The following is a 27,032-nucleotide window of genomic DNA, read 5'->3' on the forward strand; positions in this document are numbered from 1 at the left end:
GGCTATGTGCGTCGCTTGTGCGCATGGTATTGGGCGCGCAATGTTGTGCGCACAAGGTATTTGTGTGCACGGCTCGCCTCTGTACGCACGGATCGGAATGGCGGACAGGGCGGCGAACAGATCAAAATGGTGACAGCGACCACGCGGACAATATGGTGACCACCTCGGAGGGTCTCCACGTGGGAGGACCCTCGGATCTGACCGGGGGTCTAGCCATGCTAGGGCAGGAACAACCCGGTGGCACTGGTGCCGGCTGGCGACCTGTGCGATTCCTCGAGCTTCGGGAGACCGGAGACTTTTAATAGATTTCTGTCTTACCTTGTCTCGGCGCTTCCCGGTCTCATTCCGGGCGGTCTCCGGCTGCGGGGAGAGAGGGAAAAATACCTTCACTGCCGCGCTCGAAGTTGCACCCGCTGCTTCTCAGCCTCACCCGATGTAGGGGGCTAGGTCCTCGCCGAGGGTCGGCCGCTGGACCGAGGCTTAGCTCCGAGGGATCGCGGAAATCACCTTGGGAATTCTCAACTGGGGGAGGGACCCAATGGGTGTCACCGCAGGAGAGCAGGGCTCGTCTGTAGAGGTAAAGACTTCTTCTCATTTTGGTTTTCTTTGGTAAAATTACTCTAACGCTGTGCGAGCATGCATAGAGTCCCTAACTGCTATGGAGATGGAAAATACTGAATAGCTGCACTTCCTGCAGGGGTATATATACTAGGGCTGACGTCAGATTGAAATCTGATCCGTCTCCAACTGCTATCAGGAGTACACTATACCCACTGGTCCTGAGTCCATCTGCTACATGCTAGGAAATGTTGCATCGGAGAAGGTACAGAGAAGGGCAACCAAAATGAGAAAGGGGATGTAATGGCTCCCCTATGAGGAAAGGCTAAGAGATTAGGGCTGTTCAGCTTGGAGAAGAGATAGTTAAATTTGAAGCGATCAAAGTTGAGTTTCAGAAAGTAATATAGCTGCACAACTTATTGGTAATTTTTTGAATGAAGTTAAAAGATATTGCATGGTGTTTTTGCCTGATTAGGTTACCAATATAGCTTGGAGAAGAGACAGCTGAGGGAAGGATATGATAGAGGTCTATAAAATCATGAGAGGACTAGAACGGGTATATGTGAATCAGTTATTTACTCTTTCTGATAATAGAAGGACTAGGAGGCACTCTATGAAGTTAGCAAGTAGCACATTTTAAACAAATCGGAGAAAATTCTTTTTCACTCAATGCATAATTAAGCTCTGGAATTCGTTGCCAGAGGATGTGGTTAGGGCCTTTTAAAAAAAAGTTTGGATAATTTCCTGGAGAAGTCCATAAACTGCTATTAATCAAGAAGACTTAGGGAACAGCCATTGCATGGGATCTTTTATTGTTTGGGTACTTACCAGGTAGTTACAAACTGGATTGGCCTGTTGGAAATAGGCTTCTGAGCTTGATGAACACTCAGTCTGACCCAGTATGGCAACTTCTTATGTTCTATGACAACAGCAATCCATTATCCTACCATTTTATGCTTCAACCTATCCCAACTTCCTAAAGAGGTACATATTCAGCAGGTTGTGAGGCAGGAAACTTATCCAAATAACTTCAGGAGAGGTATTTTTCTGACCAGACGTAGCTGGCTAAGATTTAGCCACACCTCTGGAAAGCTTCCATCACAGCCTCTTTTTATCCAGCTAATTCTATAGAGGTAATATGTTACCTGGACAAAATTTTCCCAGACAGCAAGGGCAATATTTAAATCTTGGGTTTCATCTAGGTAACTTTGAAAAGTGACCTCTAAGTATTCTCAGAGCCAGTCTTTTCCACCTTTTCATCGCCTATAGTGTAAAACCTTAGTTTGCATGGATGCTGACAGGTCATTGTCTACCTTTCATTTTTTAACGGTCATATTCTGATGCAAACACTATAGAGAAAGAGCAGGAAGGATCTAAACCCAAAAGTGTATGACTGGGAGTCATCCCAGAGTTACATGTGCAGCTGGAACCATGCCAGGCTAATACACTGTCCCAGATGGACAAACACAGCTGGATATGGGCAGAATGTAAAATGTGTCACAGCATCTTTTTTCCCACTCAACTACATAACCATCACCTGGTCCCAACTTCCTTCCTTCCTTGTGCTTTCCTTTTCCACAGCACTACACAACTCCTTCAAGAGTCTCACGTCCCCTAACATCTGAACTAGGCAATGGGATGCTCCGAGGAGCAGCTGGAGAAATGGCCCACGTCCAACGTTAATCATCACTGAAAGAAAACTGTAGGGTGCCAGAAACACTATGGCGATGGAGCGATAACAAAATTGCAGGTTCAAACGTCACTCCCTACAAAAGCTGAGGGAACTAGCCTTGAAACACTCCCCGTCCCACTTCCCCTCCCCTCCGGCACACATATGGCATCATCGTACCTATAGAGATCACAGGCCTGGGCATAGCCAGCAGCTACGGCCCAGAGCCGGAAGGCCTCCGTGCTCAGCCTTATCGCTTCCTCGCGCTGCAGAGGCAGGTCCTGCGGCTCCTCCACCACAAACCTGCTGAGACGACCCTTTAGATCAAACTTATTAAGCTGTTGAAAAAAAAAATTAAGAAATCCCGTAACGCAATCTTCTTACTGCAAACATAAAAGAGGTCATTTTCAAAAGCCATTTCCATAGGTAAAGCAGTGGTTTAATGAGTGGAAATGGCTAATTACAAAACATTTGAAATAATATTACAGCAACAGGACATTATTGTTCTATTTTTTTGATTTATCTGGCCAGTGTTTGTGCCGATAGAAGTATACGCAAAATGCTGTTTCTTAGATATTTTCCCTGCATTAAGCAAAGGCTTGCCAGAGGGTGGAGTCTGGGTGGGGTTAGCATTTACCTACACGCGTCTTGTTTGGAAAAGTACTCCCATGCAAATTGGCAGGTGTAACTTCTGCAGGGGGTTTCGCCAGAATAAATTTTGAAACTGAACCTGCGGTGTGTAAATTCACTTTGAAAACTGGGGTAAGTTCTGCGACTTGTTGGAAGATTACCCTCAACATGGAATTGTGCAGGAAAGAGTGCATTTCAGGATCATTTCTCACTTCTGACAACAGGTCGAGAGAGGAAGAGGAATGGATGTCATAACTGTTATACATCAATTTAGCTCTCTAGACATAAACCCAAGTAATAGCCGTGATGGAAATTCTGACGGGTTGCTGACCGTGCTGGTTACCTGCTGAGAAATCGCCCAATGTAACAAGCAGAAACCTAAACCTCTGGTTGAGCACACAGAACATAGAAGGATTTCATAATGGCCAAAAAAATAGCAATCCACAACTTTGAACAAAAACCCTACACACACAGCAGGGATTTTCTTGCAAACCAGGGTTTATCAGGTCTCCGTCACAGGAATAACAACCCTGGAAGTTAGACATCTCCAATATGATTAGAATTTAGACCAGGGGTAGGCAACTCCAGTCCTCAAGTGCCACACAACTATTCAGATTTTCCAGATAGTCACACTGAACGTGCACAAGATGCATATTCATTGTGGATATCCTGAAAACCTGACTGACTTGCAACTCTCGAGAACCAAAGTTGCCTACCCCTGATTTAGACAATACAGAAGCATGCAAGCTTCATAAATACCTTAACATGTAAATGTAGACAGAAACATTTGTTCAGTACATGTCTATTCCTTATGGTCTTATAAAACCAAAAGAACTGAGTTGGAAATATTTACAATAAACTGCAACCCGCAATGTAGAATTTGGTTAGCAATTGTAACTAGCTGCTTTCTTTTATCCTGTAAAGCTTGGGTGCGACATTGCTGCTGTCTTGGATGTCCTGGTGTCTTTAAATAACAAGCAAACACTGGGAGGGGGGGGCGGAACCAAGATGGCCACGTGACAGAATGCTGCTCTGCTATCTCCCCGAGATTTTCCTATTGCTGCTGTTTTGCCGGTTTCCTCATTTCAGCTATGCCGCACAAGAGGAAGGGGAAACTTAAGAGTTTTTCCATCCAAACCTAACCTCCCCGCGGACCAGCAATCCATCTGCGAGTATGCGATTCCCACTATGGAGTTGAGGGCTTCTAGCCCCGTCAGCGAAACAGAGAGAGGAGCTCTTTTTTCACCTGGGGAAATATCTTTGAGCCCTCCTGACCCATGACCACAGCCGATTGCTTCTCCCTCAGGTGACGCTGTCGGTGCCAGAGCACCGAGAGGAGACTCTGTTGGAGTGCCTCTGCCGGATGGAGCCGCCACAGTTGTGCTTGATTGGGCGTTGACTTTCCTTCCTGCCCAGCGGCTGGAGGTCTCCGCGGAGTGTTTTGGGGTTAGTGGAGATATCCTCTCAGCTACATCTATTGGGAGTGCTGCTACAGTTGGATAAAGTGTTGGCCAGCTTTCCCAGGAGATATTGAGACTGGCTGTGGTCACTCTGGAGTCTCTTTGGGACCTAATAGCAGGAATGCCTCTCTACTTTTAAAGAGCAGACCTGACATATAGAAACTGTTTCATTAAAATTGGATACAGTTGCTCAAGATCACCAGCGAATCCTTCAGGATCACTCTACTCATTTAGAAGCTGGAAACAGATGTTAAAAACCTACAGGCTTCTAATGCAGCCATTATTCGGGAACATTTGTCTTCTGTTAGGAGGCTGGAATTTTTGGAAAACTCCCTCTGACATTTGAATCTGCGGTTGCTTAATTTTCCTAAGGTTCTTGGTGAATTGCCTTTGATTACTTTTAAAACATATCTGGTTGAGATATTAAAGATTCCTTCGGATTTGATTCCATCTACTAAGAAGATTGTGTTCCTTTTTCAGAGGCAAAGACTACCTCAGTTCATTAATGAAGGGAACTTTTTCAATTTGTCTGAATATTTAGAAAACTCTACTATAGAATTTACTGGAAGATTTACAGTTAGTTTCCTTCTTCTCTGCGCAAGATTTAAGTCTTGTTATGCGATATTATTTTTAAAAAGTTTAAATATTTCTTTAGATAAGTCTTCCTTTTTTTTTTTTTTAAAGGAGAACTGCCTACACCTCAATCAAAAAGTGCAGACCACAGGTTTTGCACCACCTCCATCTGCTGGAGACAGAGAAATACTGAGGAGATGCAGGTGGCACACCAGGTTAAGAGGGGGTGCTCTACAAGTTTTTCTCTGTCTCCATCTGCTGGAAGGGAGGCAAAACCAAGTAGTCTGGACTGATCCGGGTACATACAGAGAACTGAACTTACTTCTTTGGGTGCAAGTTTTCTTTTGCGTTATCCATGCAAATGTATAATTAAACTACAGGATAATACCTATATTTTCTTTAGTACTGAACAGTTGCGGGAGTTCTTAAATGCTAGAGTGTCAGCTCCTGCTATTAATCTTTAGTGTTAGTGGGTCATATTGTGATTTGTGGGGAATTCCATGCTGCAGTTTCTTTGTTTTTTATGTTTCTAGTGATCTCCTTTTTTTTGCTTCCTCCACACCTTCTAATTTCCTCTGTGATGAAAAGAGAGTTTGTAATATTTCTGCTGTATTGGTCAATTATCTTTAATTACATGTTTCCTTTACATGTACTCTCAAAATTTCTTCAACAAAGTATTACTTTGTGGTTGTAATGATAAAGCTTAATAAAGATTAAAAAAAAAACAAAAAACAACAAGCAAACTACTATCATATAGGTGAGAGCAGCAGCTCCATCCCATTTCTTACCAATCTTGCTGATATGCTGCGGCCTGAAGACACCAGGACCCGGAGCAGCTTCATGGCTGAGGCACATGGAGTCCATGGAGGCTGTTGAGCACCTTTCCCTCTCCGACAGCTGGGGGACTCCACTGAGGGGGCAGAAACTCCTGCATCACGGTCTCCAAGAGACGAGGACAGTCTAAGAGCTGGACAGAGCACAAGCAATATCCTTAATTCCAACAGGAACAGGTGGAAGAGTCAATACCTGGAAAGGCAGATGGCTTCTCATTGCAGAAATCCTTCCTCCCCCTTCCCAGTGTTTGCCTATGCTCCTCTATAATCTTCACAAAGATGGATGCCAGTCTCTCTTCCCCTTGGCGCCTCACCTCTGACAAAAAGGTGGGATCACTATTAATCTTTGGTAGAGGCAGCTGCAAAGCACCCTGTGCACTAATGAAACAGAGCAGGCGAGAGAGAGCAGGCTGAACCCTGACGTGGAGGGTGTGTTATTCTTGGGTGATCCTCGATGATCATTTTGATCTTTATCAACCAGTAGTTCTGCCAATCACTTATCTTTATCTGGGCAGCTATAAGCAAACTCCAATAATACCCTAGAGAAAGCAGAGAAGGTTTCAACATAATGCCTCTTCTATACATTTAAAAAAAAAAGGAGTGGTCACATAACGAGAGCATGGGGTTCATGTATCTCTTCCTATCCTCACTGCCCCTTTTCCGCCTCTGGTTTTCCTGTCATTCTCTTGCCCCAACTGCTACCTTCCTTTACTTTCTCTTGCCCATTTCCTCACACACTTCTTCTCCACCCCTCTTCCCTGACCTCTCCCATACACAATCGCCTACCTGATGGCAGGCTTCCAGCGAGTGCCTAGCGAAACGGGTGAGAATATCCAACGTGTCCAGCACCACCACTGGCACAGGACGAACCACCTCAAGGACATATCTGAGCCGGTGAAGAATCTTGGTCTTCAACAATCCCTGTGAGGAAAAAGGCAATGAGACGGCAGCCTGCTCTTTGCACTGTCATATCACTGGTGCATGCTGGTCAGGGAAACAGAGAGTGGAGGGGACAGGAATCTGAAGAAAGAGAAACACACAGAGACTGTGAGAATGGGCTCAGTGGCCATTCTATTAATTCTGCTAAAAACCATGAGGGATTTTTTTTTTTTTTAAACAGAAAGCAGTTTAGAAAAAAAAATATAAGATAGTTGGTGCTTTTACAGGAAGAAAGACTGCATCTTATCAAGAGCCAGTAGCCTCACACTACTCTAAACAAAAAGGAAGAGGTGATTTCTAGAGCAAAGGTTACTTCTGTCTCAGGAATGGGGTGGGTGGGGGAGGGGAGAGCCCTCCCCTCCTAGGCGGTCAGTTTGAGACTTTGAAAATTCATCCCAGTGTTTTGAATTTCCTTCTTTTGAGAAACACATATTGCTATAATGCTAGTGGCGAGCTTCAGTTTGCTTGGCACAAGAGGCACCCCCGTGGTTTGAAATTACCTTTACAACATCGTAGCGAGCAATATCACTATCTGACTTGTTTGCGTCCTTTGATTTCTTCCCTTTTTCCTTTTCCGTAGCATTACTCTCAGGTTCCTCCTCCTCCTCTTCATCATCTTCCTCTTCATTTGGTAGGAAAGGGAAAACCATGAACCCCTGGTACCAAGAGAAAGTCATGTCCAAGCACTCCTAAAAATAAATAAATAAAAAATGGCATTTTCAGCTGCCACTTTTTTTTTTTTTGGAAGAGGCGATTTTCCTTTATTTCTTTCACAACCTCCCCAGACAGCGTGACCGAGTGAACTACAGGTCCAGTATTGGCTGAAAAAACAACAAACAAAAACGTCCCCAGAGATTGGCTGCACATAAGAACATAAGAAATTGCCATGCTGGGTCAGACCAAGGGTCTATCAAGCCCAGCATCCTGTTTCGAACAGTGGCCAAAACCAGGCCACAAGAACCTGGCAATTATTTATTTATTTATTTTATTTAACAGTTTTTCTATACCGACATTAAAATACACATCATGTCGGTTTACATGATAACAAAAAGGTGGAAATTACAAATAACAAGGGGGGAGGGAGATGGGAAGCTAAGAGTAACTGGGGGTCGGAAGGAGACCCCAACAAGTAGGAGGAGAGAAGCGAGAGGAACAGTAACATCTAAGTAACAAGGTTAACTATGGTTCAAGGAAAAAATATATTGTTATTGTTAAAGGAGTAGGAGGATCCAATTACCCAAACACTAAGAAGATCCCATGCTACTGATGCAATTAATAGCAGTGGCTATTCCCTAAGTAAACTTGATTAATAGCTGTTAATGGACTTCTCCTCCAAAAACTTATCCAAACCTTTTTTGAACCCAACTACACTAACTGCACTAACCACATCCGCTGGCAACAAATTCCAGAGCTTAATTGTGCGTTGAGTGAAAAAGAATTTTCTCTGATTAGTCTTAAATGTGTTACTTGCTAACTTCATGGAATGCCCCCTAGTCCTTCTATTATTTGAAAGTGTTAATAACCGAGTCACATCTACTCGTTCAAGACCTCTCATGATCTTAAAGACCTCTATCATATCCCCCCTCAGCCGTCTCTTCTCCAAGCTGAACAGCCCTAACCTCTTCAGCCTTTCCTCATAGGGGAGCTGTTCCTTCCCCTTTATCATTTTGGTTGCCCTTCTCCCTTCTCCATTGCAACTATATCTTTTTTGAGATGCGGCGACCAGAATTGTACACAGTATTCAAGGTGCGGTCTCACCATGGAGCGATATAGAGGCATTATGACATTTTCCGTCTTATTAACCATTCCTTTCCTAATAATTGCTAACATTCTGTTTACTTTTTTGACTGCTGCAGCACACTGAGCCGATGATTTTAAAGTATTATCCACTATGATGCCTAGATCCTTTTCCTGGGTGGTAGCTCCTAATATGGAACCTAATGTCGTGTAACTACAGCAAGGGTTATTTTTCCCTATATGTAACACTTGCACTTGTCCACATTAAATTTCATCTGCCATTTGGATGCCCAAATCTTCCAGTCTTGCAAGGTCCTCCTGTAATGTATCACAATCCACTTGTGATTTAACTACTCTGAATAATTTTATGCACAACTCATAATCCTCCTGCCCAAGTGAATCACCTCTATGACGTGCCTAAAACCATCAGCCCCGAGAGACAGGCGACCATGTGCATGGGCCCCGCTGCTCCCATAAAACTTCAGGGACATCTCCGCTATCCCACTCTAACCGAAGGACCTCTCGCAGCTCCCACCGCTGCAGCACAACACTAGGGGCAGAACCATGTTAGTACCTCGTCCTTAGAAGATACCAGCAGGGGCATGGAGGGCACGGATGGAGGCCGCAATCACATTGTCTGTGGAGTCATCCAGAGAGAACCGCAAGAGGAAGAGGAACCCAGCATCCAGCAGCAAGCGCATGACACTGCCCTTCAGGGCCGAACTGAACGCCCCCTGTTTGGCCTACGAGAAAAAGCACATGCAGGAAACATCACTGGAAAGAAACCAGGTGCAACGCACAGAATCATTACAGAAACAATAGAAAACACCAGTGCTAGAAAGATCTAGCAACAACATAACCCCCCTTTAATAACAGCAAAATCTGTAGAGCCCACAACAAAACACTTCCCACTTCTCATGCTCATTCCTCTCCCCCCCCCCCCCCCCCCAGCCCATCTCCACCTGTCCGTGTGCCCATCTCTTTCCTTCTATCTCACCTTCTGGACAATGCGGGCCAGGACTTGTAGCGACAGAGCCCTCTGCTGAATCACCTGGCTCCGGGACAGGTGAAAGAGCTCTTGGAGAGAATAGCCAGCTCTCTATGGGAAGACACAGAGAGAGAGAGAGAGAGAGAAAGGCTATTTTACATAAGGGAAACCGATGCCCCTGAGCAGGAGCTGAGAATGAGTGCTGAACACGTTTTATACACGGTGTGCTCCGGTGCCTGGAGATAAACAGTTTTTAAAGCTCATTATTGAATATCATGTCTTTTTCTCAGCCTGGCAGTTTCCTCCTGGCTCTTCTGGGCTTCCGGCTGAAATCAAAACCAGGGCTGGGATCTGGCACCATGAGCCTTCACGTGCAACTAGCTGGGGATTTTTCCCCCCTATTTGATGTAACCTTCCCATTGACTTTACTCTAGTCATTGCAGCTGGAAGCCATGCATCAGGGCTCCCTCTGGAATCCTGCAACCATGGGCCCAATCAATCCAGTCGCTAAGTATTGCCATTGTGTGATGATGACTCCTCCCTCCTTGCCCTTCATCCTCCCCAAGAGGCTGTGAATGCTGCCCCTGCATTTCTCAGATGTGTAACAGACCTGTTTAACTGCAGTTAAAGGTACAGAGTTCATGGGGGCCATATTGGTCCTAGGGAAAACCGGCATCTTTGTAGGCTGTGGTACCATCGATTGGATGCACAAAGATGAGGATGCGCTACAAGAGGGGAGCAGAGAGGGGCATTTCTTCAGATGCTACCTACAAAAGGGACCTCGGTGCTCTTAAATGCTCATGTTTTTAAAGCATCTTTATTGTTGCCCCAATACAATGTGTATACATCTACACAATCCAGCCAGTTAAAGCAAGTAATTTTAAATGGTATCTTTATAAAGTTTGCAAAGGCTATACATGAAAACTGTGTAGAGATCAATTCAGAGCATTTTAGAGCCACACACCCAACATACCTCACACGTCAGTACGGAAGATTAACATTCCTATTATGAGCCCAGGAGTGATAAAGTCCATCAAGCTGGCTATCTCATGAAGGTATCAATACTAGAATCTGCCCATCCCTGCTGAATTCTTTAAATATTTTGGGCCAGACTTACAGTGGTCCTGTGCTACTTAGTGTTGTTCAATTTATGGGCTATTCCCAAGAACTCGCCAGAAAATCTGCTATACATTCTGGGGGCAATTTTCAAATCTGTGCAGATTGTGGCAAAAGTCCGCAGGTACTTTTCACCACAGACTTAGCAGCAATTCTCAAAGAGGAAGTAGGTACATAGTTTCACTTTGAAAACTGCTCAAGGAAAGAAGTACTCGTAGATATGTGCACCTCCTTTTTCTGCAAATATTTTTTTCCATGAAAAGCACACATAGTTTTGACAATGCATAACTATTCTCATTGTTTTCCCCCAACAACCTAACCTCACTTGTGATCCCACCTACTTTCTTCTTGGAATCACATACTTTATCTGCATACAGGGTGAGCAATTTTCAAAATGTCCATTTTATCTAAGCAAATGGCTTTTGAAAATTGCCCTCTGTTCGTATTTTTACTTTGAAAAATCGCACCAGGGAAGAATACCCACAAAGATCTGGGCCGGGTTTTTTCCGGCTCAAAAACACTAAACGCACAGTTTGGAAAATCCAGAACTTTGCATGCAGTTATCTTCCCTGAACAGGCCTAACCCCACCTTAGAGCCTAAATACACAAGTTGAAACAGCTTATCTGGTAATAAGGTGGGCTGAAAGTTTCTGTAAATAAATAAAATAAAATAAATCTGTGCACCTTCTTTTTTACCTACATACAAGGGTGTGCAGTCGATTTATGCAGGTAAAATGTTTTTTTACCTGTAGAAATCCTTTTTGAAAGTTGCCATTTATGTTCTTCTGACCTTCTTTTCTCGGTTATCAGAACCAGATAGCTCTTGCTCATCATACATATTGCATCAATAAGGGCAGAACTGTGGCCTTTCATGCCCCTCTACCTGCATTTAACTCCTAGGAGCTCCCCCTCTCAGAGGATGCCACTGATGTCTGTGAGCACTTTCCCTGCTGCAACAACATTGAGAGAAGGATGAAGCAGTAAGAGGCACTTGGAGAGAGGCAGGAAGGGCAGGGGAAAAGGATGGTCAAAAAGGGAGAGAAAGGAGAAAAGAAAAGCAAAATGAATGAGGCAATAAAAAGGAAGGTGAAAGAAGAGGGAACAGAAGGGGATCTGGATCCTCCCTTGCATGGGAATATATCACTGTAAATGACCGGCTTTCCCCTCCTCTAGAAATAGACCAAAAATGAGCAGGGCAATCTTTTATTCTAACACACATATAGTCAATTAAACACAGCATGTTCCCATACCTCTGCTTCCTCGCCATGGTGATGTAAACCCAGATGTGTAGGAAGATCTGCATCAGGGGGAATCAAGTCTCCCTTCAAACTAAATCGAGCCTGCATCCCCTGACAAAAAACAATAGAAAAAAGTTACACCATGAAATCTCAGTTCCCAAAAATTGTGAGCTTCTCAGCTCTCGGTCCCAGGCTTGTAATTGTTGTTCCCTCTATGTACCGGGATCAGTCCAGACTCCTGGGTTTTTGCCTCCCCACCAGCAGATGGAGACAGAGAGGTTTTGACCGACTCTGCCCTATACCCTGAGGTGCCACCTACAGTCCCGTCAGTATTTCTCTGTCTCCAGCAGATGGTGGAGGTGCAAAATCCTAGTCTGTAGCTAGTTTCAAAAGAAAAAAAAAAATCAAATTGTAGTCAGGAATTTGGCTTATGATTTGTTTAGAGTTGGTGTTTCTTTATAAAAAAAAAAAAAAAGTTGTTTTGTTTCCTCAGCTGGTTTGCAATGCTTCGAGGTGCGGCCTGTCATGCATGTGGGGATGCGCGCAACGGTCTCTGTTCTGCCTGCCTCCCCGGAGTGTAAAGCACATCGGCGGCGGTCAGGGGAGGTGTTTCTCGGCCGCAATAGGTCCTCAGCGACATCCGAGCACTTGCGGCCTCAGCCTGCAGACCCATTCCCGCTGAGCGCGGGAACTGAGGCCATTTTGGCCACATTTCACGCTGCAGCGCGAATCAAGGAGGGGGGCAGGGATTTCCCCTCCTCCTCTTTCCCCGCAGCCTACGGCCCCCGAAGTGGGCTGCCCGGCAAAGGAATTCCCAGGGCGATTGAGGAGAGCCCGAGGGGGCAACAGACTCCTCCTCCTCTTCGTTTTCATCTGAAATTGTTTTGTTGCTGCATAAGGCCTTTAAGGCCAGGAGAGCAGCTCAGAGTCATTCAGGTGAAGGCCCTAAGGTGTATTCAGTCCAGGGGGCCAGTGGCTCAGGGAGTCAAGTGGTCAAAAGGTCCCGGCCTTCAGCAGGAGTGGGAGATCCAAAGGCTAAGAGACCGCTTCGGACCTTATCCCCCTATCTGCGGGATGATTCTTCCTCCGAGGTCTCAGAGCATGATGATCAGGAGCCTAGCAGGGCGCCTCATCAGGGAAGGCATCTGGAGGAGCACCAGGACCTACCTCCAGCTCATGAGGGTCCACAGATTGTCGAAGGAGATGACCCAAAGATGGTCCCGCCTGTTTTGCAGGGATGAGGTGGGCCCGCTAATTCCTGCGATCCTCGAAGAATTGGGTATTGAGACCCTTCAAGAGGACTCCTGAATGGGTTCCGTGGATCCCGTCATGGTGGGTCTGCGTGGTCCAACCAAGTTCTTTCCCTTTCATCTTTCTGTTATGGACTTGCTATTCTGAGAATGGGATACTCCTGATCTGGGCTTGAAAATCAGTAAGACGATGGACAAGCTATATCCCTTGCCAGAAGAGGAGTTAGACCTTTTCCGCATTCCTAAGATGGATGCGGCAGTGTCGGCGGTCACAAAAAAGACCACTATCCCTGTGACGGGCGTGACGGCACTCAAAGATTTCCAGGATCGGAAGCTGGAGGTGCAGCTCAAAAAGATATTTGAGGGTGTCGGCGCTTGGTGTCCGAGCTGCCATGTGTAGTAGTTTCTCCTTGAGGGTAAGTCTTCGCTGGGTCCAGCAATTGCAGAATAGCACTGCCCTGACGGAAGAAGAAGCAGTGCAAGCAGAGTATCTGGAAGCAGTGGTCGCTTATAGTGCAGATGCCCTTTATGACCTTCTGCATTCTTCAGCCAGATCAATGGTTTCAGCAGTATCTGCCCGCAGACTTCTCTGGTTGAGAAATTGGTCAGCGGACGTTTCCTCCAAAGCTCAGTTGGGCTCTTTACCTTTTAAGGGAAAGCTGCTTTTTGAAAAGGACCTAGAGGACATGATTCAATCCCTGGGTGAGAACAAGTTACAATTAACACCGCCTACCAGAGGATAGGCCAAGGGTGAAGGGCTCCTTTCCGTCTCGATTGCGCCTACGAGGAAATCGAAGATTCTGTTCCTCCCGATCTTCAGGATCTTCCTTTCGACAGCCATTGGGAAGACAACAGTCCTGGTCTCAGTCCTTTCGAGGCCGGCGCTCCTGCAAACCAGGAGCCCGCAGTCCTCCAAGTGGCGTCAAGTCCTCCCAATGATGTGAGTTGGTCCATTCCTCTGCTCCAGTGGTGGGAGGCAGATTGTCTCGGTTTTACAAGGAATGGGCCACTCTGACTTCCGACCAGTGGATCCTCAATGTGATAAAGCATGGTTACGCATTAGATTTTGCTCGGTGCCTTCGAAATCACTTTCTCATCTCCCCATGCTCGTACGTTGAGAAGCGACGGGCGGTATGGGACACATTGCAGCGTTTCCTCGAACTCAGGGCCATTGTAAAAGTTCCTCTCGCAGAACAGCAGAAGGGCAGTTACTCCATTTACTTCGTGGTGCCAAAGAAGGAAGGGCACCTTCCGGCTCATTCTCGACTTAAAAAGATTAAACGGATCCCTTCGGATGCCATGGTTTCACATGGAAACTCTGAGATCAGTCACTGCGTCGGTATGCAAGAGCGAATTCTTGGCGTCTCTAGATCTCACAGAAATGTACCTGCATATTGGCATCCGATCCGACCACCAGAAATTCCTGAGGTTGGCCATCCTAGGAGACCACTTCCAGTTTCGTGCCCTGCCATTCGGTCTGGCCATGGCACCCAGGATCTTTAAAAAAGTGATGACTGTGGTGGCAGCGCAGCTCCCCTCACGGTTACCTGTGGAGCGGGTGTACAAAAGTCACCAACCCCCAGCCCTTCCACCTCGACCAAACAGGGTAGGGGTCCCTCATGAGAAATCCCAACCCCTGGGAGGAAGGCTCAGAGCAAAAAAACAGGACCAAAAAATACTGGAACAAATTGCAGGTTTATGCATCAGTCACCAACAGCTGGAGACAGAGAAATACTGAGGAACTGCAGATGGCAGTGTATATAAAGCAGTGTCAGTTTTACTTTCTCTGTCTCTACCTGCTGGCATGGATGAATAAACCCAGGAGTCTGGACTGATCCGGGGTACGTACAGGGAATGGCTGATTTGGGCAAAGTCGGAGTTGCTTTTCCGCTCGGTGGTTCATCGGGTTCTTCAGCTATTGAGATCACTCGGCTGGGTGATCAACTTCACCAAAAGCCCCCTAATTCCTTCCCATCCTTGGAATTTATGGGGGCCCGGCTCGACACACGACAGGGCCAAGTTTTTCTGACTGAGGGCTGCATCGTCAAGTTGCAGGAACAGGTTCGGGATTTGTTGTCCAAGCATCCTCCCAGAGTTTGGATTATTTGCGGGTCCTTGGATTAATGGCGTCCACCCTGAAGTTTGTTCCTTGGCCTTTGCTCATATGAGACCTCTGCAGTCAGCATTGCTTTCCCGTTGGAGCCCGATGCGGAGCAATTTCATCTCCCTCTGCCTCTTACAGACTCTGCTTGTTCCAGTCCAGATTGGTGGCTCAACTTGGACAACTTGAACCACGGGGTATCCCTGGAGGTTCCCAATTGGACGGAGGTCACCCCGGACGCCAGTCTCACCGGCTGGGGAGTGGTGTGTCAGGAGAAATCGGTACAGGGCCAGTTGTCGAGGGAGGAGTCCCAGTGGTCGATCAATTGTCTGGAGAACAGAGAGGTGCGATTAGCACTGCAGGCCCTCTGACCGATCCTGCAAGGGAAGTCGGTCAGGATCCTGTCCGACAATGCGACCACAGTGGCTTATATCAATCGCCAAGGAGGAACCAAGAGTCGACCGGTGGCGAGCAAAGCACAATAGTTAATAATCTGGGCGGAACAGCATCTAGTCAGCATTGCAGCCTCTCACATTGCCGGGGTCGACAATGTCCAGACCGATTTTCTCAGTCACAACCGGCTCGATCCCAGGGAGTGGGAGCTCTCTCAAGAGGCGTTCAAGCTCATATGTGACAACTGGTCCAGGCCAAGTATGGACCTGATGGCAACATTTAGCAATGCCAAGGCTCCTCATTTCTTCAGTCGATGCCAAGAGCCAGGAGCGGAAGGCATGGATGCATTGGTTCTCTCCTGGCCAAGGAACGTTCTGCTATACATGTTCCCACCATGGCCTCTGATTGGCAAAGTGCTGAGGCACATAGAATCTCACCTGTCGGAGGTGATTTTGATAGCTCCGGAATGGCCGAGGCGTCCATGGTTTGCGGATCTAGTCAATCTGGTTGTGGAAGGACCCCTCCGGCTGTGAACCTTCCCGAACCTCCTTCGTCAGGGGCCCGTTTGTTTGGAAGAGGCAGATCGCTTTTGTCTAGCGGCATGGCTTTTGAAAGGCAACGTCTAAAGAGCAAGGGCTATTCTCACACAGTTGTGGCTACCCTCTTGTGATCTAGGAAACCCTCTACTTCTCTAGCCTATGTCAGAGTTTGGGGGATATTTGAGTTGTGGTGAATTGATCAGGGGGTGGCTCCTTCTGGTGCCTCAGTATCAGTATCACATATTTTGTCGTTCTTGCAGGCTGGTCTGGCAAAGGGCCTTTCATGCAGCTCATTAAGGGTACAGATGGCAGCTCTAGGTTGCTTCCACAGTAAGGTCGGCGGAGCAGTGTTGGCTGTGTATCCGGATGTGGCATGTTTTCTCCGAGGAGCAAAACATTTATGTCCGCTGGTCAGGAATCCTTGTCCGTCGTGGAGCTTGAATCTGGTTCTCAAAGCTCTGTGAGGGGCACCTTTTGAGCCGTTGAAGAGGGTGACGCTAAAAGATCTTATGTTAAAGACTGTTTTCCTCGTGGCTATTTCCTCAGCTCGTCGGATGTCAGAACTTCAGGCGTTATCCTGCAGGGAACCCTTTTTGAGAATTATAGATACGGGAGTTTCGTTATTATGGTTCCTTCCTTTCTCCCAAATGTTGTGTCCTCCTTTCATTTGAATCAATCGATAGAGCTCCCTTCCTTTCCTGACTTGGATCGAGCCGACCCCTAGTCGAGGGGCCTGAGGAAGCTGGACATGCATCGCATTCTATTGCGTTATTTGGAGATTACCAAAAGTTTCCACATGTCGGACCATCTCTTTGTGCTGTGGTGTGGTCACAAAAGAGGGCACAAGGCGTCCAGGGCTATGGTCGCTCGCTGGTTGAAGGATGCTATTGGTTCGGCCTATCTGCTTCGAGGCCAGACGCTCCCGGTTGGGCTACAAGCACATTCTACCCATTCGCAGACAGCATCATGGGCAGAATGTCAGCAAATTTTGCTGCAAGAGATTTGTAGGGCAGCTATGTGGAAGTCTTTGTACACCTTTGCGAAGCATTATCGGTTGGATGTCCAGGCCCCAGGCATTGGGGGGGTTGGTGAAGGTGTGATCCGAGTGGGACTCTCCGGGTCCCATTCCAACTAGAAGAGCTCTGGTACATCCCAGGAGTCTGGACTGATCTGGGTACGTACAGGGAAAGGAAAATTGATTCTTACCTGCTAATTTTCGTTCCTGTAGTACCACGGATCAGTCCAGAGTCCCGCCCATTTTCAGTATTCGGGTGACGAAGAGTCCGCTCCTTCAGGGCTTAATTTTTTTCTGCAGATTGATTTTCTAGATATCTATACATGCTCATGGGTTCTGGTTTGTCTTGGGGTTCATGAGCAGGTTGAGTATGTTATAGGTTTCTCTTCCCCGGTTCTTGCGAGGCCGTTAACTTGTTATGATAGTTTTATCTTGTTCTGTTTTGATACAGTTAAATACTGACGGACTGTAGGTGGTACCTCAGGGTATAGGGCAGAGTCGGTCAAAACTTCTGTCTCCATCTGCTGGTGGGGAGGCAAAACGAAGAGTCTGGACTGATCCGTGGTACTACAGGAACGAAAATTAGATGGTAAGAACCAATTTTCCTCTCTTCAAATGAGATTCAAAATACAAAGGGATCAATATTCAAGAGGAATCTAAGCCGGCTAAGGTCTTAGCCAGCTGGATCAAAGCCTTCAAAAATTAGACATCCTAACCTGTTACATGTACACACCGAACCTCTAGCAGGCGGCTAAATTTAATCGGACAAATTCTGGGCAGGCTTGGCGGTGGTATTAGGACGGGACTAGAAATTTAGAAAGCTCTGACTGATTTCCAGCACTAGCTGCCTAACTTGGCAGGATAAATGTAGGTGCTGCAAAAGCAGTCCTAAATCTAACTCCCTTCCTCACAAAAAATAAATACATTAAACAAAACAAGCCCCTGGCAGCCCTATCACCTATCTCCCACAATCCCGATATGCCTTTTTTCTTTTTCGGTTCCATCCTCTTCCCCAGACACTCTCGAGAGTCCTTAAAAAAAACAAATTTATTGTCCCACACTCCTGGTGCTCCCTTTTTTTTTTTTTTTTTTTAAAGAGAATTGGCCTGTGGTTCCCATCCTCTTGCCCTCATTCTCCCATTTCTCTTTCAAAGAAAAAAAAAAAAAAAAAGGAAGAATGAGCCCATAGTCCTCCTGTTGTGTCAGAGGTGGACCCTTGGGCCGAGATGGGGTTGACGCAACCCGTAGGTACGGACCTACGGGTCCCCACCATCAGCATGTGGAGTGGGCTGAAGCTAGAGGCTGCTGGAGTTTCACCTATACCAGCCCTCATTCCCCTCAGTTTGAGCCTTTGGGTGCCAGGGCCGGCAGGACTGAGGTGGGCCTCAAGGTTAGTTAGTAACAAGAGGTGGTTCAGCCCAGAGACAGCAGCCGGTAAATGGCATAGTCCTACCCTGGACTGGATTCGGTACAGGAACTCAGGTGCCAAAGGAACAACAAGTAACTGTAGGTGCTCAAGCAAAGGAAGGCCTAAGCCTTGTAAGTCCACGTCCAGAGGATAGGCAAGAGGAGGCATCACTGACAGGCTAGGATCAGAGCCGGCAGCAAATGGAATTTGTGGCAAACGGCGTAGAAGTCTGGCACAGAAAGGCCTATAGCATAGTTGATCAAGGCAGTGGTCAGGGCACAGAGAAGGCAGACATAGTCGATCAAGGCAGTGGTCAGGGCACAGAGAAGGCAGGCATAGTGAAACATAGCGGAGGTCCGGGGTTAGAGACAGGCCGAAAAGTGATCCAGCGTAGCGGAGGTCCGGGGTTGGAGACAGGCCGAAGAGTGGTCCAGCATAGCAGAGGTCTGGGGTTGGAGACAGGCTGAAGAGTGGTCCGGCGTAGCGGAGGTCCGGGGTCGGAGACAGGCCGAACAATAGTCTGGTGTAGCGGAGGTCCGGGGTTGGAGACAGGCCGAAGAGTGGTCCCGCGTAGCAGAGGTCTGGGGTTGGAGACGAGCTGAAGAGAGTCAAACAAAGCAGAGTCGAAATCCAAAGAGTCAGTCCAACATAGATGAGACAGGAACGAGGAAGACAGGAACCGGGAACCACAGGAATCAAGAACATGGAAGTAGAGAGGATTCTCTATCAGCAATGAGAACTCTGAGTACGAAGAGAACTGTTGCAAAGGCAATGCTATGAGGCGAGGCCTGAGCTTTTATACGCTGAAGAGTCTGACGTCAGCATCTGGGGCTGTGGCCAGGTTCCCGCCGTGGGCCCTTTAAAAGAACTAGTGATGCGCGCACCTAGGGAGGGGCGTAGTGCCGATGGCGACGTCTCTTGCAGGCCACAAGGAGAGGCCAGACGAGCAAGGACATCTTGGTTGGCAACACTGGGGACCATGGCAGAGCTGGAGGCACCGGAGGCGACCTGAGGTCGGAGCTGGCGGCCCACCACCGCCAGCGAAGAGGAACCAGGAGCTAGAGTCCACATGAGAAGGTGAGAGGGCCGTTCTGCGGGTCTGCCGCAAGCGGCACACATAATACCCCCATCCACTTTCCCCTACCCTCCCTAGGGTCCTTTTAACAAAAGAAGAGAGCCCTGTTGGCCGGCCAGCAGCTACAACCTCCCTCTGGCTCTCCTCTCACAGAATATTAAAAAAAAATGTAAAAGGCTGTGGGGGAAGCCCTGGGATCCCCTGCCTGCTCCAGTCCAAATGAGAACAGAGGGCTGGCTTGGAGACCACGTTCCCCGCCCTTTCTTTCCTTCTGTGGAAAGGAGGGCGGGGAAATATCAAGGTAGGAGATGTTAGGCGGGGCAGGGAAAGGATACTTTGACAGACCTTTTTTGTTCTCCCCTGTCTGGCCTGTGGCAGGTCCTTCATCCATTCAAGTTTCTCAAACTCCACAGTGTCCATGTGAATCCAGTCCTTCTGGGGTTTCACAGGGAGGTCTTCCCCTGTGAGGAGAGAGGAGAAAGCAGCAGAACAGAATTACCTTGCAGTCTCCTTAAATAGCACATGACTGGGCATAGCCCTGACCTAAATGAGTACAACACACTGCCCCTTCCAAAACATAGAAAGCTGTGGAAGAGGCGCAAAAGCATTTTCTCATTAAATGACACACTGCAAACTCCTTGGAAGAAAAAGACCAGATGAGCCAGGAGTTCTCCCTATGTAAGACACTCTTCCCAATTCCCACAGGCGCCATTAGCTCACTGATCTTCAAGGAGACTGCCCTCATTTGCTCTCATTTCCTATGGAAGGAGAAATATAAAAGACCATAATTAAGTCGGTCAGTCATATTCAGTGGCGTAGCCAGAATTGATTTTTTGGGTGGGCACAAGGTTAACATAGGTGGGCACAAGGCATGCAGGTCTACTAGTTGTTTTCTTACTGATAAATAATGCCATATACTGCACCCTAGAATGGCTTTCTAAGTAGTTTGCAACAGCCATTATGTGTCATGTATGAAACTTTAAAATAATTTACTTCAATTATTTCAAGTATAGAAAACAATCAAATCCAATCATATAATAAAACAAAAATTAATGTATTCTTTCATGAACCATCTTTGCAGAAACCCAGAAATCTTCATAAATACAATAAATATAATTAATCATCAGAACAGGTGGCAGCGCAAAGCTGCGGCAATTCACATTACAAGTAACATGAAAAAAAAAATTCAAATTCTGGTGTAATCTCAGCAAAAAATAACCCTCCACTGCTATTTTGTGAAGTAACAAACTCTTGCAAAGAAAGAGGCATCTGGAACCTTGCCAAACAATCACAGCACTGACTCTCAGGATTCAAACAGCAACCTTATGAAAAAGCAGCAATGCAAATACTACACCAGGCCCTAGAACATTAATACATCACCTACGGGAATAACAGAACAGGCTGGACTACTACTACAGAGAAACTATATGCTAGAAATACTCATTTCTGTCACAAACAGGCAAAACTGAGACCGACCCTTACCTAATATAGAAATAAGAGACTATAAATTAGAAATAGAAACATGTAGATAAAGCCAAAATAGAAAGCCTGAGAAACTAAAATGTCTGAACAGTGGAATACTTAAGAAAGAGCAAAATACAAAAATATAAGAATGCACATTCCCAAAGATGACATATTTAAATTGCTAACATCTCTCTCTCTCTCTCTATATATATATATATTTTTTTTTTTACCTTTGTTGTCTGATCTTTGTATTTTTCTAATCAGTTGGTCCTGGTCTCTCTTTCCCATTTTTTCCCTTGTCGCTCATTTCCTAATTCCTCTTCAGTGTCTTTCTACTACTGTCTTCTTCCCTTCCACACACACACACACACATATATACATAAATGCTTTCTCTCACAGAGAAAGCATTTATGTATATATGTGTGTGTGTGTGTCTAACTCACATATGCTCTCCCCCCCCCCCCCCAGCTCACATTCTCTGCAAACACACATACAAGCTCTCACTTTCTCACCCCTCCCCAGGCTTATATTCTTATGCACACACAGACGCACATCCAGGCACCCATTCTCATCCACACACACAAACCCATTCTCCCATTCTCACCCACACATACACACATTTAAGGTCCCATTCTCACCCACACATACACACTTTCAAGCACCCATTCTTACCCACATATTCAAGCTTCCATTCTCACCCACACACACAAACCCAGGCTCCCATTCTCACCCATATATATACACATTCAAGCTTCCATCCTCACCCACATATTCAAGCTTCCATTCTCACCCACATATTCAAGCTTCCATTCTCACCCACACACACACAAACCAGGCTCCCATTCTCACCCACATATACACACATTCAAGCTTCCATCCTCACCCATATATACACACATTCAAGCTTCCATCCTCACCCACATATTCAAGCTTCCATTCTCACCCACACACATTCAAGACTCCATTCTCACTCCCATACACACCCAGGGTCCGATTTTCACCCACACACACACAAGGCTCCCATTCTCATCCTCACATACACATTCAAGCCTGTGCACAGTTTCCGCTTCCTCCCCCCAGAGCAGGAAGATCAGCTGGCCTCCTGCTATCTTCGGGCCGTATGGCCGACCAATCTTCCTGTTTGGGGGGGGGGGGAGGAGAGCGGAAGCGCCGCGCACAGTTTCCGCTTCCTCCCCCCAGAGCAGGAAGATCAGCTGGCCTCTCCTGCAGCCACTGGCCTCCTGCTATCTTCGGGCCGTATGGCCGACCGATCTTCCTGTTGAGGGGGGGGGGAAGAAGAGCGGAAGCGCCGCGCACAGCTTCCGCTTCCTCCCCCCAGAGCAGGAAGATCAGCTGGCCTCTCCTGCAGCCACTGGCCTCCTGCTATCTTCGGGCCGTATGGCCGACCGATCTTCCTGCTGGGGGGGGAAGCGGAAGCTGTGCGCGGCGCTTCCGCTCTTCTTCCCCCCCCCCCCCAACAGGAAGATCGGTCGGCCATACGGCCCGAAGATAGCAGGAGGCCAGTGGCTGCAGGAGAGGCCAGCTGATCTTCCTGCTCTGGGGGGAGGAAGCGGAACCTGTGCGCGGCGCTTCCGCTCCCCCCCTCCCCCCGCAAACAGGAAGATCGGTCGGCCATATGCTTGTAGGACCGCTTCCCCACGTGTGCCGTGATGGCGCGCCAAGCATGGGTTCTCCTCTTCACTGTCGCAGGGATGGGATCCCGCGACAGCCTTGCAGTTCCGGTGTCAGTTGGGTGGGCCTGGGTCTAAATTGGGTGGGCAGCTGCCCACCCAGGCCCACCCGTGGCTACGCCACTGGTCATATTACGTCATTGCTTGAGATGTACTTCAAATGCTTTAGTGTGTACAACCCTACAGCACATAGTATGGGAGTGTTTCCCTGTCTGTTTCGGAAAAAAATCCCCTGCAATTTTACAACATACCTAAGAAATCCAAAAGGTGCTTTACAATATACTGCTGTGTCTTGAAATTTAAAGTCCTTTTTTTTTTTTGCGCCTTTCCTCGCTTTTCTTCTACAGTAGTCTCTGCAGCTCCCCCCTTCCCCCGACTGCATGCCCCTGGGAAGTGAGCAGGGGAAGAGCTCCAGTTAACCTGTGCCTGCCTGAAACTGCAGAATGCCTCACTCAGCACAATTCACTGGCTGGCAGGGACCCGCCACAGCAGCAGCAGTCCATCCTGCCTCCCTCCCTAGGCCTGCACACAACACTTCCAGAAGTTATCTTCTGTCCAAAAAATATTACCCACACAACTTTGCCTGCCTCATGGCCCTCAAGTTTAAACTTGCACTAAGGTAATCGTTTTCCATAAGAGGCATCTGCTGCAAGTCCCACGGAGCTTAGGATACTGCTGTGCAGTTACTTGGTGTTATACAATATCCCTCTCTCAGCTGCCAGAGGTTAAAGAGAAATGGAAGCAGGAGAGCAGCCAAGACTGAAAGAATAGCTCCAGTCACTCAAGAACTTTCTAGGCGAACGGCGATTGATTTTTCAGTGTAAGGGAAACCTCGAATTGGGCTGGCTAGAATCCTAAAGGAGAGAGCTACCCTTCAGCATTTCATGCCTCAGGGAGATCTCAGTATACTTTATGGTATCCACAACACTCTACTGCTCTGGAAGAGTGAAAAGCTTAAAAATATATATATATTTCACCAAGGCTGAGGTAGAAAATACACAGTACAAACTGCAAGGAAACAAGAATTGCAGGGCAACTGCTTTGTGTGGTATCTATCCCCTCCTCTATGAAAATTCAGGGCTAGATCCGTAAGATTTAGGGAAAAATGTAACTTTGGTTTCTAGCTTTTAATAGATATACCTCTCCTGAAACTTTGGTTGCTGTAGTTTTGAATGATTTTTGAGAGATAAAGTGTGCACTGACAAACAGAGCAAATTCATAGTAAATTTTTTAACAGCTCACCACCCCCCCCCCCCACTCAAAATAATGAGAGGGGGGGCAATAAAGAGTATGGTAGAGTGCAGAAAGCCTGAAAATGAGAACCAGAAAAAGAGAAGATAAAGGAGAATGCAAGAGTTGGAGCTTGCTTAGCAGAATGGTTGCAAGGCAGCGGAAGGTATGAACAAGAAAAAGAAGATGCTGGAGTAAAGGCATAAGATCTGAAGATAAGAGAGAACAACTGAAACGCAGACAAAACATGGCGCATATGAGAAACGATGGCAGCCTAAGTGTTGCAGCAAATTCCTTCGTGAAGCACTAAGAGCAGGAGGGCTGTAAATTGTGGTCACTGGCACCTCAGGCTGAGCGTAAATCAATAGGCATTAATCACTGGCAGCTCCTGAGCTGCCCACAGGGAGGCTTCAGCTGAGAGAGCCTGCTGTGGGCGGAAGGGCTCATGGGCAATAAAACTGGCAGGATGTTCCTGCAGATTTCTTGCTTTTCCACCTTTTTCTGAGGAGCGTTCTGGTTCTTTTGTTGGGATTCCTTGTTTTTGGTGGGTTCAGGAGTCTATTTCACATATTCCAGAAACAAATTTACAAGATTCCTGTATTCTGCTTTGATTTCTGTAATGTAGCTGTTCCAAACCTCATGTGTAGAAGATATAAACTTGGAGAAAACATTACATTATACAGTCACTATTCTGAGCACAATGATTTGTTACACATTGCTGTCCGTACCTACATTTTCCATGTTCAAGAAAGCAGAAATTACTTACCATGTTCTCAGAGGATAGCAGGATGTCAGGCCTCGAACCTGGTGACATCAGATAGAGTTTGACATGGTGGAACTTTGACATCAAAGCTTCTAGAAACTTTAAGCACACCCCACTATGCATGCACATACCTGGGAATTTTTGATTTCCAGTCACACTGAGATTGGTCATGGATTACTGGGAAGAGGAAAAGCCAGTATGCATACAAACTCTCTCCTCTCTCATACACACACTCACATGTTCACTCGCATTCTCTCTCACACACATACATGCTCATTTTCCCATACACTCTCACTCACTTCTCTCCCTTCCCTCTCCCACACACCCCCCCCCCACTCCCTCTTCCAGACATACACACACTCACTTCCTCTCCTTCTCCCACACATATATATTCATGCTCTCTCCCTGCCCTGGTTGAAGCATCCTTTTTTTGGGCCTGCGCATTTGACAGAATAATGCCGTCCTTCTTCCGTCCGCACAAAACAAAGGGATGCCTCCTTCCTTCTTCCAGCCCATGCAGACCAACAGGATTTCTCCTTCCAGTCTATGTGGGCCCAGGTGATTTTCTTTTCCAGGCCATTTCAGCAGCAGAACAGCATACAAAGTTTTCCAGTGTTTAGCCAGAGACCTAGCAATTCCTATAGAATTATGGAATCAAATTTGGAGAGTTCCCAAGTAGTGGACATGTGCAAGCCCTGGACACTCCCTCTACATCCAATGTGGGAGAGTTTGATTGAAGAATGACATCTGCTGTCCTTGGGGACACTTGTTTCAGGATAAGCAGGATGGCAGTCTCATACATGGGGAATTCCAAGCTGCGCTGATATATAAAACTTCAGACCACAGAACAGAGCCAGTAGGCAAGAGACTCTTTTTGGTGCTGACAAAGTCATCCTAACACTTTCTGGGGTTTTTTTATGGCAGTCTGGAACAGGCCTATAAGGGATGCAATTGGTTTTATACCTCAAAAACTCTGGTAAGACAGCCTGGCCAAATCAGTAGTGAGATATGACATGTGTAAAGAACTCCACTAGCAGCTTTACAGATTCTCCATGGAGACAGATCTCAGGAGGACTAACGATGCCACCATGGCTCTAACACTGTGAGCACTTACATGACCCACCAGATTCAAGCCTGCCTGGGCACACAGAAGGAAACATAAATTTGCTAGCCAAACATATCTAGAGTGCTTGGCTACGGCAATTCCAGGTTTACTGGTGTCAAATGAAATAAAGAGCTGGGTAGACTATCTGAGGGCTTCAGTCTTCTCCAGATAGAAGGCTATGGTTTCCCTTAAATCTAAGCTACAACATCCTTTCACTTTGTGGACTCTGATACAATGTAGGCAGACTTAGGATGCATGCATATTGTGAAAAACTTTATATAAAGCAGATAAGTCATTAAACTTGCAGCTTACTGACTCCATGTGCCAAAGTGACTGCCACCAAAAATATGGCATCCCCAGTCAAGTACTTCAGCTCACAAAAGTCCAGAGTCTTGAAAGGAGCTTTCATCAATTGGGCAAGTACCATATTCAGGTCCCAGGACACAGTGCATGTCTTGATGGGTTTCTCTGACTGAAGCAAGCCCCGCATAAAAACAGACAACTAAAGGCTGTACGGATATAGCAGAACCATGTAAAAGTTAAATCTAAGTGCCAATTGCACTGGGGTAATGCCTAACTGAATTGGTTCTCAAACCCAACTCAGAGATGTAGATGGTACTCCAGCAGTTTTTGTGTGAAACAGGAGAAAGAACCTAGAACCTTTCCCTCAGAAGACATGGCAAAAGTGCTCCATTCCAAATCACAGGCTTTACTTGTGGAATCCTATGAGACACATCGCTGGATAGAGTCAGAAGTTGCAGGGCTACCCTTTCAATGTCCAGGCTGAGAGAGCCAGATACCCAATGTTGGGTGGCATAGCCGGCCCTGATCCTGACAGAACAGAGTTGAGGAATTCCCCAATCTGAATAGTTCTCTATTGGACATCTGAAGGAGCAGGAACCAAACCTGTCTCGGCCAATAAGGAAGCTATAAGGATCATAATTCCTTCATCTCTTCTAAATTTCTGTCAAGTCTTGTGACCAGAGTGCTTGGAGGAAATGCTTACAGAAGGTCCAGACTCCAATGCAGGGTAAAGGTATCTGAGGCTAGCTGCCACATGCTCCTCTCTTGTAACAGAATTTCAGGGACCTACCTGTTCAGAGGAGATGCAAACAGATTTATCAGTGTGTCCTCCACATGCAGAACCTCTGGTCTGCTATTCCTCTATCAAGGAACCTTTTGGGAAGGTTTCCAGAACCCAACTCAATCTGTCTACCAGGAGAGTCTCTACACCCACCAGATATGTGGCTCTGAGGA

General features: G+C 46.8%; 1 protein-coding gene across 1 annotated transcript in view; it reads right to left on the minus strand.

Annotated features, from left to right (window-relative positions):
* Positions 1-27,032, minus strand: part of RPAP1 (RNA polymerase II associated protein 1) — a 146,711-nt gene that overhangs the window by 60,184 nt on the left and 59,495 nt on the right. Inside the window, 10 exon segments of the mRNA XM_029597447.1 lie at positions 2,408-2,565; positions 5,679-5,749; positions 5,752-5,857; positions 6,510-6,644; positions 7,163-7,351; positions 8,974-8,997; positions 8,999-9,142; positions 9,397-9,498; positions 11,754-11,852; positions 19,868-19,983. Coding sequence (XP_029453307.1) covers positions 2,408-2,565; positions 5,679-5,749; positions 5,752-5,857; positions 6,510-6,644; positions 7,163-7,351; positions 8,974-8,997; positions 8,999-9,142; positions 9,397-9,498; positions 11,754-11,852; positions 19,868-19,983 — 1,144 coding nt within the window.

The sequence above is a fragment of the Rhinatrema bivittatum genome, chromosome 4 (genome assembly GCF_901001135.1).
Source record: "Rhinatrema bivittatum chromosome 4, aRhiBiv1.1, whole genome shotgun sequence".
Classification (NCBI taxonomy): domain Eukaryota; kingdom Metazoa; phylum Chordata; class Amphibia; order Gymnophiona; family Rhinatrematidae; genus Rhinatrema; species Rhinatrema bivittatum.